Source organism: Salvelinus fontinalis, chromosome 5 (genome assembly GCF_029448725.1).
Source record: "Salvelinus fontinalis isolate EN_2023a chromosome 5, ASM2944872v1, whole genome shotgun sequence".
In the NCBI taxonomy this organism is placed as follows: domain Eukaryota; kingdom Metazoa; phylum Chordata; class Actinopteri; order Salmoniformes; family Salmonidae; genus Salvelinus; species Salvelinus fontinalis.
The window spans coordinates 55,069,962-55,087,027 of record NC_074669.1 but is presented as its reverse complement, the minus strand read 5'-3'; the positions used below and the strand labels follow the sequence as shown (position 1 = coordinate 55,087,027).

At 42.6% G+C, this 17,066-nt stretch overlaps 1 protein-coding gene across 2 annotated transcripts; it reads right to left on the bottom strand.

Moving 5' to 3' along the window:
- Nucleotides 1-404: 404 nt before the first annotated feature.
- On the bottom strand, nt 405-15,103 carry LOC129855873 (ribosomal protein S6 kinase beta-2-like). 2 transcript variants are annotated; one of them, XM_055923967.1, is made up of 16 exons: nt 14,883-15,103; nt 13,954-14,008; nt 13,627-13,664; nt 9,882-9,996; nt 9,645-9,713; nt 9,282-9,429; nt 9,064-9,121; nt 8,771-8,871; nt 8,544-8,634; nt 6,782-6,872; nt 6,506-6,613; nt 6,174-6,236; nt 5,836-5,913; nt 4,944-5,051; nt 4,335-4,447; nt 405-2,687 (listed from the first exon to the last, which is right to left on the bottom strand). In XM_055923967.1, the coding sequence occupies exons 2-16, from the start codon at nt 14,005-14,007 to the stop codon at nt 2,495-2,497; spliced, it is 1,428 nt and encodes a 475-aa protein (XP_055779942.1). In that variant the 5' UTR covers nt 14,008; nt 14,883-15,103; the 3' UTR covers nt 405-2,494. The 2 variants fall into 2 exon arrangements, with proteins under 2 accessions (XP_055779942.1, XP_055779944.1); XM_055923969.1 differs by lacking the exons at nt 13,954-14,008; nt 14,883-15,103 and adding an exon at nt 11,064-11,279 and having other exon boundaries at nt 13,627-13,641.
- Between the last annotated feature and the right edge of the window lie 1,963 nt (nt 15,104-17,066).

Here is a 17,066-nt window from a genome sequence, read left to right as displayed (position 1 = left end):
TGCTCTTTCCATGACAGACAGACCAGATGAATCCAGGTGAAAGCTATGATCCAATATTGATGTCACTTGTTAAATCCACTTCAAATCAGTGTAGATGAAGGTGAGACAGATAAAGTAGGGATTTTCCCCCCCAACTTAACGTTAAGGTGTTCCTAATGTTTGGTGTACTCAGTGTATTTGACCGCAACCGTACGTGTGCAAGAGAAAGTTTTCAGTGATTGTTTAATCAGTGTTAGAATTATTCAATTATTAGGACTGACCCACAGGTCAACAGCACAGTTAGGGAAATATATCCTACATTACCTCTAGACTATGGAGGCTGTTGTTCAATTCCTGTGACAGACAGATGGACTGACCATACAGAGCCAGACAGACATTGCATTAAACCAAAATGAACACCAGAGTCCAGACATTCAATATGTCTTTATTCTTCAGGATTCTGCAACCCTATCTTCCTCACCACATTAGCCAGAAAAAATCTAATCAAATATTCCACTTTGATCCAGAAAACATCAGTCCATTAAATAATACTATATTTAAATGAAATATACATTTGTCAATATTATTTCCCTCCCCAGACCAATATATGACATATAGATAGAGGTCTTGTGTCCTCCAAAACTAGTCCTCACAATTGTAAGACAGGATGGTTTATGAAAGAGCCATGGATAAACAGAATGCGCCAAAGAATGTGAACATGTGCCACGTTGGCACCAGACCTGGGTTCAAAATCAAATAGTATCCATTTTCTTTGATCGTTTGATTGAGCCTGACTGGAGCGCCAGATGGGCAGAGTTCCGACCATTGGTCCCATTTCGCCAGACAAGCTCAATCAAGCAGAGCTAAAGCGGTTAGAAAACGAATTCTATTTGAACCCAGGTCTGCCCACATATACAACAGTTTGCTAGAACTCTGGTTCTACGTGACATGAGTAAAGTAAATGGTAGGAGTGCATGTTGAAAATAAAAGGCTAGTTCAACATTGCTTCAGACACATGGGACTCATACATATGAGCAGGATTGCGTCACAGCTGTAATACGAGCTCGTGTACAAATGCGGTCGTTCCCATAAATCAAAAAAAATACTATATATTTTAAAGATTATCTTTAAGCCAAGTGTCTATTTTACACAAGTGTTTTTGGAAATGTGCGTCATTCAATACTTTCATTCCTGCATTATGACAATGATCACTAGCCTAAAATGAACCATTTAGAGGTCGACTTTGGGAATGAAATACGGTCCAACACTGCCTATTTCTCAACTTCCAAACAGAAAATGGGCTGTGCCTTTGGTGGTTCATTGATGTGTTTTTCTGGTCATGCGTGCCGCGACCAAGTTCGCTACACTAGCCAATGTAGCTAGCCAGGAACTCCTCCAGTACATGTGGACGACATTTCACATGATTTGTTTTATGCCAGAAACTGGAGCTCAGGGAGAAAATGCCACTTCTGTAGTGAAATGTCTTATTCAATTATTATTATTTTTTTTAAAAGCATTAAATAACCTGGTATGATAGTGCATTGATCAGTTATACAGTTTAAAGCTGTTATTTCTTCCCAAAGTCGACCTTTAACATTTTGATAACAGCAATGTCAAATGCTTTGGCAGTAGTTGGTGTTCTCTTTGCTTATGTGCCAAGTTGAGAAACATTTCAAGTGAAGTGGCTGGATCCCAAACTGATAACTCGACCCGTTCCCTAAACTCTTGTGGACTTCCCTTAGTGGGTCTGTGACAACTGGACATGTAGAAGCAGTGGCTGGCCCTCGTAGCGTAAGCAAGGTCAGGGTCAATTCCATTTCAAGTCAATTCAGGAGTTAACAGATATTGACCCCACCCTTGGTAGCTGGTTCTGACTAGAGGGAGTACAGCTACGACCAAAAGTTACTTTTATGCTGCAGGTTAGGATCATTAACGTGGCAGGTTAGGAGACCTAGGTTAAGAAAAGGGTTAGGGTTCGCTAAAATGATCTCCTAACCTGCTACGAAAAGTCACGTCCGGTCGTAGTACTTCCCTCTAGTCACAACCCTGGTAGGTGGCGGTGGGCACCAGCCCAGCACTAACACATCTGATTCTACAAGAGTAATCAGCAAGACCTGAATCAGGTGTGTTAGTGCTTGGCTGGAACAAAGAGCTATACACCCTGTAGCTCTTCAAAATGACCACTAAGCTCACCCCCATTCAGACCTCAAAGGAATGAGTCAACGAGGGTATAAGGGGAAGGGCGAGTGCGCAGTATGAGGTTTGGGAACTGAGCCTGTGAGAAACACAGGGCCTCCTGAGGACGGACGCGTTCCAGACGGACTAGCAGTCGTCTGCCAGATGTCACAATGCCTGGATAGGTGTTAAACATATCAGCTAACCACATCGTATGATATAGCAACCAGCGCCCAACTGTTGATGAAGTGGCAATCAGCCATTGGTGGATGCGCGCGGCACGACTGCAAAGTAATCGGCCTGGAACGCGGCCAAAAGCGCGGACTCCGCCTACTCCAGTTCATCTCCGGTTACCCTTCTGCTTCTTGTTCCGGCCCGGCGTGCGGATTGGCTGCGTGGCGCCGTTGTCGGTGGGCGGGGTGGTTGGCGGGAGATGGAACGAGGTCTGGGAGAGAAGGTCCGACTCGCTCTCTCCTCCCCCTGATCCTCCTGTGGACTTGGCGAATGACCCGGGGAGAGAGAACTTGAGAGGACTGAGGAGAGAGAAGAAGAACAATAATAGAAAGAAATGAGACATTAGATAAGGGAAATACCTATCAATCATGGGGTGGGGTTAAGGTGTGTGTGTGTGTATGTATATATATATGGCGTGCATGTTTATGCATATACACTACCCTAAGTATTTATTTGAAAAGTGAAGCGAAATCTTTTCATTTGGCTTTATACTCCAGCATTTTGGATTTGAGATCAAATGTTTCATATGAGGCGACAGTACAGACAGTACAGCCACCTTTTATTTGAAAGTATTTTCATACATATCTGTTTTACCGTAAAGAAATGAAAGCACTTTATGTATCTAGTCTCCCCCATTTGAAGGTCTCATATGTATTTGGACAAATTCACTTAGTGTATTAAAGTAGTCAAAAGTGTAGTATTTGGTCCCATAATCCTAGCACACATGACTACATTACGCGTGTCACTCTAAAAACTTGTTGGATGCATTTGTAGTTTGGTTTCATTTCAGATTATTTTGTACCTTACATAAATTAATTTTAAATAACTGTCATTTGAGTCACTTTTATTGTAAACAAGAATAGAATGTTTCTGAACACTTCTACATTAATATGTACGCCATCATGATTACGGATAATCACAAATTAAAATCGTGAATAATGAAGTCTGAGAGAGTTAGGCATAAATATCATTCCTCTCCCCCCAAAAAGTGTTAACCTCCCTTGTTATTGGTAATGGTGAGAGGTTATCATGTTATGGGGGGTACAGTGCCTTCAGAAAGTATTCACACACCCCAAATGTATATATTGAGATTGTGTCACTTGCCTACAGACAATACCTCATAATGTCAAAGTGGAATAATTTTTTGACATTTTCAAACATTTACTGAAAATGAAAAGGCACTAAAATTAAATTAAAAAATAAATAAAATAACTTTATGTCCTGAATACAAAGCGTTATGTTTGGGGCAAATCCAACACGACTGTGTACCACTCTCCATATTTTCAAGCATGGTGGTGGCTGCATCATGTTATTGGTATGTTCGTCATCTGCAAGGACTAGGGTTTTAAAATAAATCCTAGAGGAAAACCAGGTTCAGATTGATTTTCAGACTGGGAGACAAATTCACCTTTCAACAGGACAATTATCTAAAACACAAGGCCAAATATACACTGGAGTTGCTTACCAAGACGACATTGAATGTTCCTGAGTGGCTAGTTACAGTTTTGACTTAATTCTATTTGAAAATCTATGGCAAGACTGGAAAATGGCTGTCTAGCAATGATCAACAACCAACTTGACAGTGCTTGAAGATTTTAAAGAATAATTGAATTCAGGCTGCAATAACAAAAACTGTGGAATAAGTCGAGGGGTACGAATACTTTCTTGCTAGAGATATGGGACCAAACACTAAAATGTTGACTACTTTAACACACTAAGTGAATATGTCCAAATACTTATGACACATTCAAATGGAGACTAAACGGTAAAACAGATATGTGAAAATACCCTCAAATAAAAAAAGGTGGATTTCTGTACTGCCGCCTCATATAAAACATTTGATCTCAAATCCAAAATGCTGGAGTAGAGCCAAATTAAAATATATAGCTTCAGTCAAAAACAAATCCGAAGGTGAGTATGTCCGTGCATACGTGTGTGTGTGTCACCTGATGGGGGTGCGTGGACTGCTGTTGTGTCTGCGTACGGGACGTGTCCGTGGCTCAAAGGAGAAGCCCTCCTTCAGACTCTCCAACACAGAGGGAGCTACATAGGTAAAACCCTGACAGACAACATCCATTAATTAATTATATAGGATGACTAGTCATTCCAGCAACACTTTCACTACTGTTGGTTTGGGAAAGACCAGAATAAGAGGTGTTTTATTAAAGGTTCAATAATACTCGCAACTGAAACCGTTTTAAAACTAAACACAACCTTTTATTGGACTAGTCTCCATTTGTCAATTTTGTTCCGTTTAGTGCCAAATGAACATGACTCATGTGTCAGGTTGAGAAGAAAGTGTGAACCCATGACAGAGAGAGGATGTGAAAGGAGGAGGAAAATTACTGAAGGAAAAGATGAAGGGAGCAAAAGACGAGAGATGGAGCGGTGAAAAAGGTGGACAAAGGAGGTAATCGTGGTCCCGTGTGGCCCAGTTGGTAGAGCGTGGCACTTGCAATGCCATGTGTGACCAGTACTGAAAATGTATGCACTCACTACTGTAAGTTACTCTGGATAAGAGCATCTGTTAAAGCACTAAAATGTAAAAGTCTCACAGTGAAGGCGTGTTCGTGCTGGTGGCTGATTGTGGAGTCGTCAGGACTGTCCACCGGAGTCTGCTTGGTGAACCTCGTGTCAAACTGACTCACATCCTCATCCGACTGCTACAGGGGGTGAAGCGAGAGAGAGGAGAAAAAGAGAAGGGGAAGTGGTTGAATAGAGAGAGAAATGGTAAGAGAAGATAAATAAATGCGGGGGATGAGAGTACGTTCACATGCACACTAATAATTAGATCTTCAACTGATTATGGCAGTAGGCCGAGCACAGCAATAGTCATGTAAACACTTTACTCTGCTTATCATAATCTAAGTAAGGTCAAAATCAAAGTAAGCATACGCCGATTAAAACACCTGGTTTTCTGAGCAATCGTTTGAATTATTAGGTGTAAAACAGCTCAATTGGTGTCCCAGCAGCGCAAGCCTCCGTCTAATGTACGAGTGAAGTGAGTTCGGAAAAACAAAAATGTATGCATCTTAGAAATTGTTCTCAGAACTCAGAATCAAAAAGGCTTCCCCAAAAAAACATGGTCGCTGTGGTAGAACGTTTATTTTGAGTGCCGATTTTCTGCATTCATCAAAAAGTCCCATCAGTCCCATTTCCGCTTTCCATGTAAGCAGGATTATTAGGGAAATCGATCTTCTTGCAAAGCATGTAAAAGTTTTAAACCAACTATTATATTCGCCTGACTATCCCCAATAATCCTATTATTGTGTGCATGTAACCGTACTCAGAGGGATGGAGAAACTGTGCTCAGAGTGGCATGCCACAGTTTCAAACTTCACAGGTACCTCCTCAATTATTTAAAAAGACCCAGTACAGATTTGACATTTTTAGCTATTGAATAAAAAAGGGAGTATTGAGAGAGTGACAGTAGTATAGTGGTCGTACCAGGCATGGCTTGTAGGGCGGCTCACACCTCTTATTCAGCAGGTCGTCCCAGTTGATGTGTCTGAAGAAAGGATGCTTCTGTAAAACCAGCAGAAAAACAAAAAACTGCAGCACTTAGAATTTATCCCTGTACAACGCAGGTAGAGGCTCATGAACTATTGGATTTTGTTCAATTGCCATCAGTATTAGCGCTGATCATAAAGCAGGGTCAGGGTACATTTCATTTCAGTCAATTCAAGGAGGTAGACATTTCTGTTCACTTCCTGTATTGACCCCAAGCCTATTACAGAAGCTTGACGATGTCAATAGAAAATCGTCGGGAGACGTGTGTCTATCACCTGTATGTCTTTGCAGTCTGCCGCACTGGAGCCTAGCCTCTGAAGAGGACTCTTCTTCAGCAGCTACACACAGAGACAAAAGAGACGGAGAGAGCGAGACGATTATATATTTCACTTGCTTTGGCAACGTAAACATATGTTCGTTCCCCTGCCAATGAAGCCCTTTGAATTACATTGAACTGAGAGAGATGAAGAAAAAGAGATGTAGCGAGAGAGGAGAGACAGAACAAGAGAGAGTAAAGGCAGTGGGTGAGAGAGAGAAATTGACCTCTATTCTTAGGATGATGAATGTTCTTCAACCTAACCAGGTGGAGAGGTGTGGGCGTCTCTACCTTTTTGATCATGTCTCGGGCGTCCAGTGTGAGGTAGGGCGGTAGGTTGAGTTTACACTTCAAGATCTTATCAATGGTCTTCTTCCTGTTCTCAGCAGTGAACGGAGGCTACGGGGGAGTGACGGGGACAGGCGGGAAGACCACAGAGGTTTGAGTCAAACGTCTTTCAAATGGTATCTGATTGGTTTAGAATAGTGGCTTACTGTACTTAACACTCAGAAGCATCAAAAACGTTCCCAATCATTTGTTCCTTCATTCATGTAGGCGCTCTCTCACCGATCCCGTCATCATGTCATACATCAGGGCTCCAAGACTCCACCAGTCCACCGCCCGGTTGTGTCCTGTACGCGTCAGAATCTCTGGAGCCCTGAGAGCGAGAGAGGTGGAGGGCGAGAAAATGTAAGAGGGAAAGCGTGAGGGGATAGAGAACGCAGAGACTTAAGTAGAAGAGTCATAAGCATTGGCTGTGATTCGATTCTCAACCTTCTCCTGGACGTGTGAACTGTTCACTCCCCTTCATGGATTGAAAGAGAACCCAATATGCGACAGATTTGTATGCGAATATCCTAAAATCCGAATAAATAAAATCTGCACATCTTCCCCACCAAACAGAATTGGTGCGGATAAAAAATTTTTTTTTTTTAAATCAGTGTGTGATGACGTAGTACACGCAAAAAAACATTTTGCGCTTAAGTTTTCATGTACGAAACCAAAATCTAAAATTCTGTGTTTCATTAGCATTTTCAACTCTACCTACAGTTGTCACAAACTGTAGCAAATGTACCTACGCTGGTCTTGGCAAGTGCGCTCAGATAGCGTGCGCGCAGGTAAGCTAGTCTACATAAATATATTCTATTATGGATAAGAATATTTTTATATGTCAAGCATCCATCATCATGTGACCAGAATCAGACTCCATATTTATTGTAAAAAAGCATCAAGATCAATGTGACCTTTCACCCCCCCTGTGAAGTTTATCATAAGTAACGTCATCTGTAGCCTAATAAATTGAATGGTTTTGCCCAGTCGTAGTGGGACGACCACACACCATATCATCTTGTGACTCAAGTTTACTTCAATATGATGGTTATTACATCAATATGTGCACATAAAGGAGTTTCCACCGCCATTTCTCATATAATTAATTTTACAGAAACAAAAAGATGTTGATTCAACAAATTATCTGTTCGCATTACTGTCTAGCTACCCCCCTTTATAAAATTGTACCATCATAACTGTTGTGATTTATTTTATTTACGCTATGACTTTAACTCACATAAAAACAGTGGATAAAAATATAGTTAGTGTAAGGAAAATGGTGGAAATGTCACACTAGGCCATGCAGCCCATTGACAAATGTAATGTTTTTAAATCCACACTTGACTTCGGGGAGGAGGGAAAGAATTGCACTAGAACTAGTTAGGTGAACGAAGACCTATCTGAACTACAGCGACCCGTAGTGCAGTCTCAGAGAGCGATAGCACAGATAGAACAATGAGACAGATATTTCACTGGACGCATAAATATGAAGCATCCGCGTGGCGTTTCCACTCACTACCAAATATGGTAGTGAGAGGAAGCCCACTGGCGGGCAGTGGGAGAAGACGGAACGAGAAGGATTTTGGCCTACATTCTGCACATTTTCTCATCGATGAAACATTGGATCTCAACACAGTTCTGTTCCCAAAACAAGAATATGTTATGAACAGAGTGGACTACATTTTGTAGACCGTAGCCTTTGCCAAAGTTGAACAAATTGCATTCTTTAGGAGTGCAAAGTTGAATTGAGTCATTGTACACGCACATTTCACAGAGTAGGTGTTCCCTAACGGAAATATGCAGATGTATGCTAGAACGGGCCAATAGGATCTCGCTAGCTCGTGCTTGGCTCTGCCCACCTCTTTGCTTGTTCTACCCACTATGACTCATCTGTTCACATTGGAAACGACAGGCTGTGGTCTATCTTGGTTTAGCTATAAAATCTTTGGCGATAGCCTACTCAGAGACGGCATCCTCATCAGCGTGGTGCTAGACTCACATGTACTCTATGGTCCCACAGAAGGTGTGCGTGACCGCTCCGTCGTGAATGGACTCCTTACACAGGCCAAAGTCAGTCAGCTTGATGTGTCCTGGGAGACAGAAACACAATATCTGTGTCAATTCTAAATTCTAACATTAATCCAATCCATAGCAGATCAATTATAAAAAAAAAAGATACTATTTTAATCTCACTGACATTGATTTCTACGTAACAGACAGACACACCTTGGTGGTTCAGCATGATATTCTCTGGTTTGAGGTCTCGGTAGATGATTCCATTTGAGTGGAGGTGTCCCAAAGCTAGCACGATCTCGCCCAGATAAAAACTGTTTGTCAAAGAGGGAAAAACATTTATTAAACACTCCTCTTTACACATGCGCAACACATACTGTCAAACTATTATCTCATCTTCTCCTCCTCTCTTCTACAAAATGTTCACATGGAAATCCACTGGCCTCAGCCTCACACTTGTATCCTTTCTCAATGATAACCTGAAACTAAGCATCTCTCGCTTTTACCAGGCTGTGTCCTCCATGAAGATTCCTTCTTTCTCCAGCTGCATGAACAGTTCTCCACCTGATAAACAAAAACAAGATGAAGGAGACAGAGCAATAGAAGTGTCGAAGTTGAAGTGCCAGGATTCAGAGATAGACATGGTTGTCCGACCCATGTCTCCTCCCTCCCTCCAGGATGAGGTCAAAAGCATACAGCAGGTCCCTCTCCCTCCGTCGCTCACCACTGAGACACTCCAGGATGAGGTAGAGTTTACCCCCGGTCTGGAAGGCGTACAGCAGGTCCACGATGAAGGGGTGCCGCACAGTCTCCAGAACCTCCCGCTCTGCACGCGTGTGGGCCGTGTCCTTGGCGTTACACACGATCTTCGCCTGGCAGGGAGAGAAAGTCAGGAAGGAGAGAGAGGGATGGGCAGAAGGAGAGAAAGAGAACGAGAGGGATGGGTGGAAAGAGAGAAAGGAGGAGGGGGTGGAGATAGGAGAAAGTCAGTTGTGTAATTAGAGATATTACATTTTGCCCTGGTACCGTAGCAATGTTTAGAGCATTCTTTTGGTTGAGAAAAATGATTAAGAGGAATCATATGTACCTTCTTTAAAACCTTCATTGCAAATATCTTCCCTGTCTGTGCACCCTGCACTTTCCGTACCTGGAAAACCTGCAAGTCGAAATACAATTGTTAAATAGGTCGATGACAAACGGGATGAGTTTCTGATCAAGAGCATGGTGTATATCCAAGTACATTGTGAAGCTGAAACTCTTAGAAACGCAAACACGCACTGATTAACTGACAAGTGCGCACGCGCACACACACACAAACACACACCTTGCCATAGCCCCCCTTGCCCAGCACACTTAGCAGCTCAAAGCTGTCTGGTCCGATCCTCTCACTGTCTCTGTTGACAATGGCACTGGTCAGCTCTATCTCTTCTGTCTGAACACTAAGTGAGAGGGGGATAAGAGAGAGTTAGGAAGAGGGGAATGAGTGAGGGTGAGTTTAAAGGATTCAGTGAAAGATCAAATCAAATTGTATTAGTCACATGCGTCGAATACAACAGGTGTACACCTTACAGTGAAATGCTTACTTACGAGCCACTAACCAACAATGCAGTTTTTTTAAAATGAGTACGAATAAAAGTAACAAGTAATTAAAGAGCAGCAGTAAAATAACAATAGCCAGACAACACAAAGGGGGGTACCGGTACAGAGTCAATGTGCAGGGGCACCGGTTAGTTGAGGTAATATGTACATGTAGGTAAAATTATTAAAGTGACTATGCATAGATGATAACAACAGAGAGTTACAACAGTGTAAGAGGGGGGAAGGGGGACAATGCAAATAGTCTGGGTAGCCATTTAATTAGATGTTCAGGAGTCTTATGGCTTGGGTGTAGAAGCTGTTAAGAAGCCTCTTGGACCTAGACTTGGTGCTCTGGTACCGCTTGCCGTGCGGTAGCAGAGAGAACAGTCTATGACTAGGGTGGCTGGAGTCTTTGACAATTTTTAGGGCCTTCCTCTGACACCGTCTGGTGTAGAGGTCCTGGATGGCCAGAAGCTTCTTTTAAGTCTCCTGAGGGGAATAGGTTTTGTCGTACCCTCTTCACGACTGTCTTGGTGTGCTTGGACCATGTTAGTTTGTTGGCGATGTGGACACCAAGGAACTTGAAGCTCTCAACCTGCTCCACTACAGCCCTGTTGATGAGAATGGGGGCGTGCTCAGCCCTCTATTTCCTGTAGTCCACAATCATCTCCTTTGTCTTGATCTTGTTGAGGGAGAGGTTGTTGTCCTGGCACCACACAGCCAGGTCTCTGACCTCCTCCCTATAGGCTGTCTCATCATTGTCGGTGATCAGGCCTACCACTGCTGTGTCATCTGCAAACTTAATGATGGTTTGGAGTCGTGCCTGGCTGTGCAGTCATGAGTGAACAGGGAGTACAGGAGAGGACTGAGCACACACCCCTGAGGGGCCCGTGTTGAGGATCAGTGTGGCGGATGTGTTGTTACCTACCCTTACCACCTGGGGGTGGCCGTCAGGAAGTTCAGGATCCAGTTGCAGAGGGAGGTGTTTAGTCCCAGGGTCCTTAGCTTATTGATGAGCTTTGAGGGCACTATGGTGTTGAATGCTGAGCTGTAGTCAATGAATAGCATTCTCACATAGGTGTTCCTTTTGTCCAGGTGGGAAAGGGCAGTGTGGAGTACAATAGAGATTGCATCATCTGTGGATCTGTTAGGGCGGTATGGAAATTGGAGTGAGTCTAGTGTTTCTGGGATAATGGTGTTGATGTGAGCCATGACCAGCCTTTCAAAGCACTTCATGGCTACAGATGTGAGTGCTACAGGTCAGTAGTCATTTAGGCAGGTAACAGTGTTCTTGGGCACAGGGACTATGGTGGTCTGCTTAAAACATGTTGATATTACAGACTGTCAGTGATGACACGTGCCAGTTGGTCAGCGCATGCTCACAGTACACGTACTGGTAATCCGTCTGGCCCTGCGGCCTTGTGAATGCTGACCTGTTTAAAGGTCTTACATCTGCAGACAGCGTGATCACACAATCTTCCGGAACAGCTGTTGCTCTCAAGCATGTTTCAGTGTTATTTGCCTCGAAGCGAACATAAGTAGTTTAGCTCGTCTAGTATGCTCATGCCACTGCGCAGCTCCCGACTGTGCCTCCCTTTGTAGTATGTAATGGTTTGCAAGCCCTGCCACATCCGTCGAGCATCTGAGCCAGTGTTGTAAGATTCGATCTTAGTCCTGTATTGACGCTTTGCCTGTTTGATGGTTCGTCAGAGGGCATAGCGGATTTTCTTATAAGCTTCGGGGTTAGAGTCCCGCTCCTTGAAAGCGGCAGCTCTAGCCTGTGGCTCGACGCGGATGTTGCCTGGATTCCATGGCTTTTGGTTGGGGTATGTACGTACAGTCACTGTGGGGATGACGTCGTCGCACTTATTGATGAAGCCAATGACTGATGTGGTGTACTCCTCAATGCCATTGGAGGAATCCCAGAACTGTCTGTGCTAGCAAAACAGTCCTGTAGTTTGGTAACTGCTTCATCTGACCACTTTTTCATTGATTGAGTCACTGGTGCTTCCTCCTTTAATTTTTGTTCGGTTCTATTTCTCAGAGTAAAAACACTCAACGGACAATATGAAAGCTTAACCAAGTGTATTCTGCCCAGAGGGTCAATACAGCTGCATTCAGACAAATACATGTTTCCACCACCACAAATATATATATATATATATATACACTTCAATTTAGGCACTCTTTCTCTCCAATCTTTTATGGTTCGACAGGAAGACGCAATGGTTTATTACCTTAAGGGGGATCTGACCTGACCTCAACCCCCTTGATGCCTAATCCAAAGATCTCCACCCGTATCCCCTCTAGCAATCCTGTGACTTCCTCCCATCCACCCCAACACATGCTCCTACAGATAAACCTTAACTTCTGATGTAAAAAACAGTCTCTATCTCTACTTAGATACTATACTTCTGAGTATAACAATGTCCCAAGTTTAACCCAGAATCTGACAGTTTGTAAGCAGGAATCAGGAGGATAGAATTATGGTCAGATTTGCCAAAATGAGGAGAGGGAGAGCTTTGTACACATATCTGTGTGTGGAGTAAAGGTGGTCCAGAGTTTTTCCCCCCTCTGGTTGCACATTTAACATGCTGATAGAAATTTGTTAAGACGGATTTAAGTTTCCCTGCATGAAAGTCTCCGGCTACTAGGAGCGCCGCCTCTGGGTGAGCGTTTTCCTGTTTGCTTCCGGTGGAATAAGCTCATTCAGTGCAGTCAGTGCCAGCATCAGTCTGTGGTGGTACGTAGACAGCCATGAAAAATACAGATAAACTCTTTAGGTAGATAGTGTGGTCTACAGCTTATCATGAGATACTCCACCTCAGGTGAGCAAAACCTTGAGACTTCCTTAGATATCTTGCACCAGCTACTATTTACAAAAATACATAATCCGCCGCCGCTGTTCTGTCGATACAGAGTATAACCAGCCAGCTGTATGTTGATAATGTCGTCGTTCAGCCACGACTCCGTGAAGCATAAGATATTACAGTTTTGAATGTCCCATTGGTAGTTTAATCTTCCTTGTAGGTCATCGATTTTATTTTCCAAAGATTGCACGCTTGCTAGCAGAATGGAAGGCAATGGGGGTTTACTCGATCGCCTACGAATTCTCAGAAGGCAGCCCACCCTCTGGACCCTTTTTCTCTACCTTCTCTTCACGCAAATGACAGGGATCTGGGCCTGTTCCCGGGGAAGCAGTATATCATTCACCTCAGGCTCATTAAAGGAAAAAAAGGATTCTGCCACTTCTTGGTGAGTAATCGCAGTTCTGATGCCCAGATGTTAATTTCGGTCATAAGAGACGTTAGCAGCAACATTACATAGAAAATAAGTTAAAGATTAAGTTACAAACAACGGAAAGAAACTAACCAAAAACCACAATTGGTTAGGAATACGTAAATCATCAGCCTTGTTCTCCGGCGCCATCTCGTCAATATAGTCTCATGCAAGAATGGTGAACAAGTGACTAAATTCAGAGTTCCACTTACGGGTCTGTCTCTGCTAAGGTGAAGTCACAAACGTCATCCTACAGAGCACAAGAGGGACAGAAGAGAGAGGGGTCAAAGTTAATTCATTGTAGAGAAGTGAAGGGTCACTGCCGAAAGCATTATTTAATATCACAGAACATGCATACATCTTTGTTTTGGGGAACAACGTTGTAGTTTATATGCTGTTTATTATGGGCGTTTTCTTCACTACACTGAACACAACCCTGATCTGACGCTCTGATAGCAAGTTAGTTAGGTACCCTAACTTGCTTCCATAAAAAAAAAAGTGTCCTCAAATCACCAACAAAACAAGTGACAAATCCCCACCTCTGCATCGCTAAGGTCTTCTGACTCCAGGTCAATATCGAAAACACCAGCCATCCTGCGAAATAAATTAGAGTTATAGATTAGCTAGGTGTGATATGTCATTACAAAAACAACGACAGAGAGTTAGCAATGAAACACGCAGTTGTTGTTACTATCCAGCTAGCTATGCCTGACGTGAAAATACTAAGCAACTACACTGTCAAAGCAGGACAAGAAGCTGGCGTTATCTAACGTTAACCTAGATGGGATCTAGGCAGGCGAATCGGTCTTATGGGTGAAGTTTATGCAGTAGAGAATATTTCCTACTGGGCCCGCGGGCAGGGAAGGCAATGCTAATGCTAGCTAGCTAATACTGTTGAGCGTTGTCAACAGGCATAGTTGGAAATAACTGACTAAACTCAACGATTTACGATGGAGTTCAGCGGTGACTAGTCTGGGGGACAGGAGCTCCCGACGTTACAAAGACGTTATCAAAAACGAACTATTTCAGGACTCAAAAGAATAGCCCGCATGGTTGGGTGCTGAAATCAGTAGTTATTGATAAAAACGTAATTTATGTGATGTCGGAGTTCCAGTCCGCTCACAGCCACACTAGTCGCCTCCATCTTAAAATCGCATTATTTAGTTTAATCGGCTAACGTTAGAATCAAGAGAACCAGAGTCAGAGAGCTAGCCAGCTCATGTGAAAGTTCAGACTGTGTTGGAATGTAATGTTAGTAAGACATTAGAGAACCAAGTTTGTTGTGTCACTTGAGCTAGGTAAAATGACAAAATTGACTGTATCAAACATACATATTTATGTAATGATCACATCGGGTTGACAGCTAACGTTACCGCTAGCTAGTTACGTTAACTTATCACCTGTGAGTCGTCTTATGCAGTTAACGTTCGTTAGCTAACCTAGCCTAGCATTTCACCTCGGCTCATACCTTCATTCGTCGTGACCACTGAGTCAGTGAGCTTATAAGGAACCCAGGTTGGCTGATTCCACTTTCCTTGCCGTGTCGCTCGCAACAATCTCGTTTGATCTAAACTGTAGTCATAAATAAGAATACGATTATCTTAAAAAGCTGTCTGTCACCTCGCTCTGGTCCTTGTTGCTGTTCTGATGTTTGTTTCTTTTGGCATGTGTGATTGAACTTTTACCTTTTTTTAGCTACGTCATCAGTAAAAGTCTTGCGATTGGCAGCTTTTTATTTTATAGCAGTATATCAGTTTATGGCACTGTTTTTTATTTTATTATAAACAAAACAGAACAATCAATATACAATGTAAAATCACAAATATAGCAAGATACGTACATGAAAAAAAGTTTATAGAAAAGTGGACATGGGCATTTTGACAAGTGCAGACATGGGTCAGAGAGGCAATTCCCATTGGTGGAAAAAATTGCATTCCAGCTCCGTAGAAGCTGTTCAGGGGTCAGGGACATTGTGGTCTCTCCACCAACTGGCTTTATCCCAGTTTCAATATCGAGGTTATGGACATTATGTATGCGGCCCTGACACCCTATTGTCGAGCACCCCATAGGGCTCTGGTCAAAAGAAGCGCACTTTATAGGGAATAGAATGCCATGTTTTTGTTATTATAAGGATGACAATGATATTTATATCTCTGGAGACAATTCAACTATTTTATCAAACTGATAAAAAAGTAACAAAACCTAAGAAAAACCCCCACTCCAACAGATGCGTTACCTAGCCTATTTGGAAGTAACAAGCAATCTTTGTTTTTGGTTATTGTCTCTGGCTTTGACTGTTTCAATCAAAGGCAGTAGCTCTTTTGGTGGTTTCATTTCTTGGGTAAACAGAAGTGAGAGAGAGAAAGGCCACTTAGGCCTACAACCTAAACACCTCTGTGAGTGCAGCTTCCTGCAAGACCAGTCCATAACACACCAGCTCAAAAGCAACTGTTGTTTCACCTATGAGAATACAACACCAAACCATCGCACTATGCATGCTACCATTTACGACAAAGCTTCTTTTTTTTTTTTAGGAGGAGGCTTAGGCAATTTTGTATAAAATCATATGTTTCAAGGTATGAGGCTGAAGGTTTGCAAATGGCAAACCTGATTTGGGCTGCTAACTTTTTTTTAATAAAGGTGGTCTACATCTGAAAGGAAGTGGAACTTTCTCGGAACTAGTGGTTTTACAAGTAAACATAACTGTCCATTGTCAGACTGGAACCTGTGACCTGTAATTCTGCTAGTAACAGCACACAGAGAATGGCATCTCTTTGGTTTATCTTAATGATTTGTGAGTACAATTTATTGGAATTTCAGAGGGTCTTCTTAATGAATAGCCTGATTTGATTATACATGTTTTTTTCTTCTTCTTTGATTGAAATAGAAAAATTGCCTAATGTGTTGTGACCTATCTATCAAACAGTGTTCATTGTCAAGCCACGGCAGTCTGTGGAGGAGTCTGTGTTTCGAGAGGTCCAGCTTGGAGATACTGCCATTTTGCTCTGTAATATCTCTTACCATTACGAGATAACCTGGTTGAAGCACAAACCTGAGCAGACTCCTGCCGTTTTAATGTGTGTGAGTCTAAATGGTGGAAATATCATCTATGGGCATCGATCCAATCTTCATTTCGAGGCAGAGATTGCCAACAGGTCATTGGCATTGAAAATCAAGACCGTTGAGGATGCAGACCGTGGATTGTATTACTGCATGGGAAAGGTTGGGAAAAGTATGATGCTTGGGGGAGGAAGCAGACTTCACGGTAAGAGGGGATTTTTGCTAGTCAAAAACATACGTGTATGTTTCACAAAATCCTTTTAATATCATGTTTACTCTCACATTCATCTTGGCATCCAGAGCCAAATCTCACTTGCGCTGGCCAGCTACTTAATTTAGAACAATTGAATTGTTAAATCTGTCACAAAATAATATTCTCACTTTATGTTCAGTCTCTCCAACTGTGAACTTTGAAGTTTACAAACCTATTCATCATCACTGGGGGTACACATAATCATCAACCGATCTCATAAGTAATTTATGTCACTATTTTTCAGTGTCTGGCCTTGAAGCTATAAATGGATCTTCTGCCACTTATGAACAAGGTAACATAAATCTAGAAACAAAATGATATTACAACTTAAATGCTGTG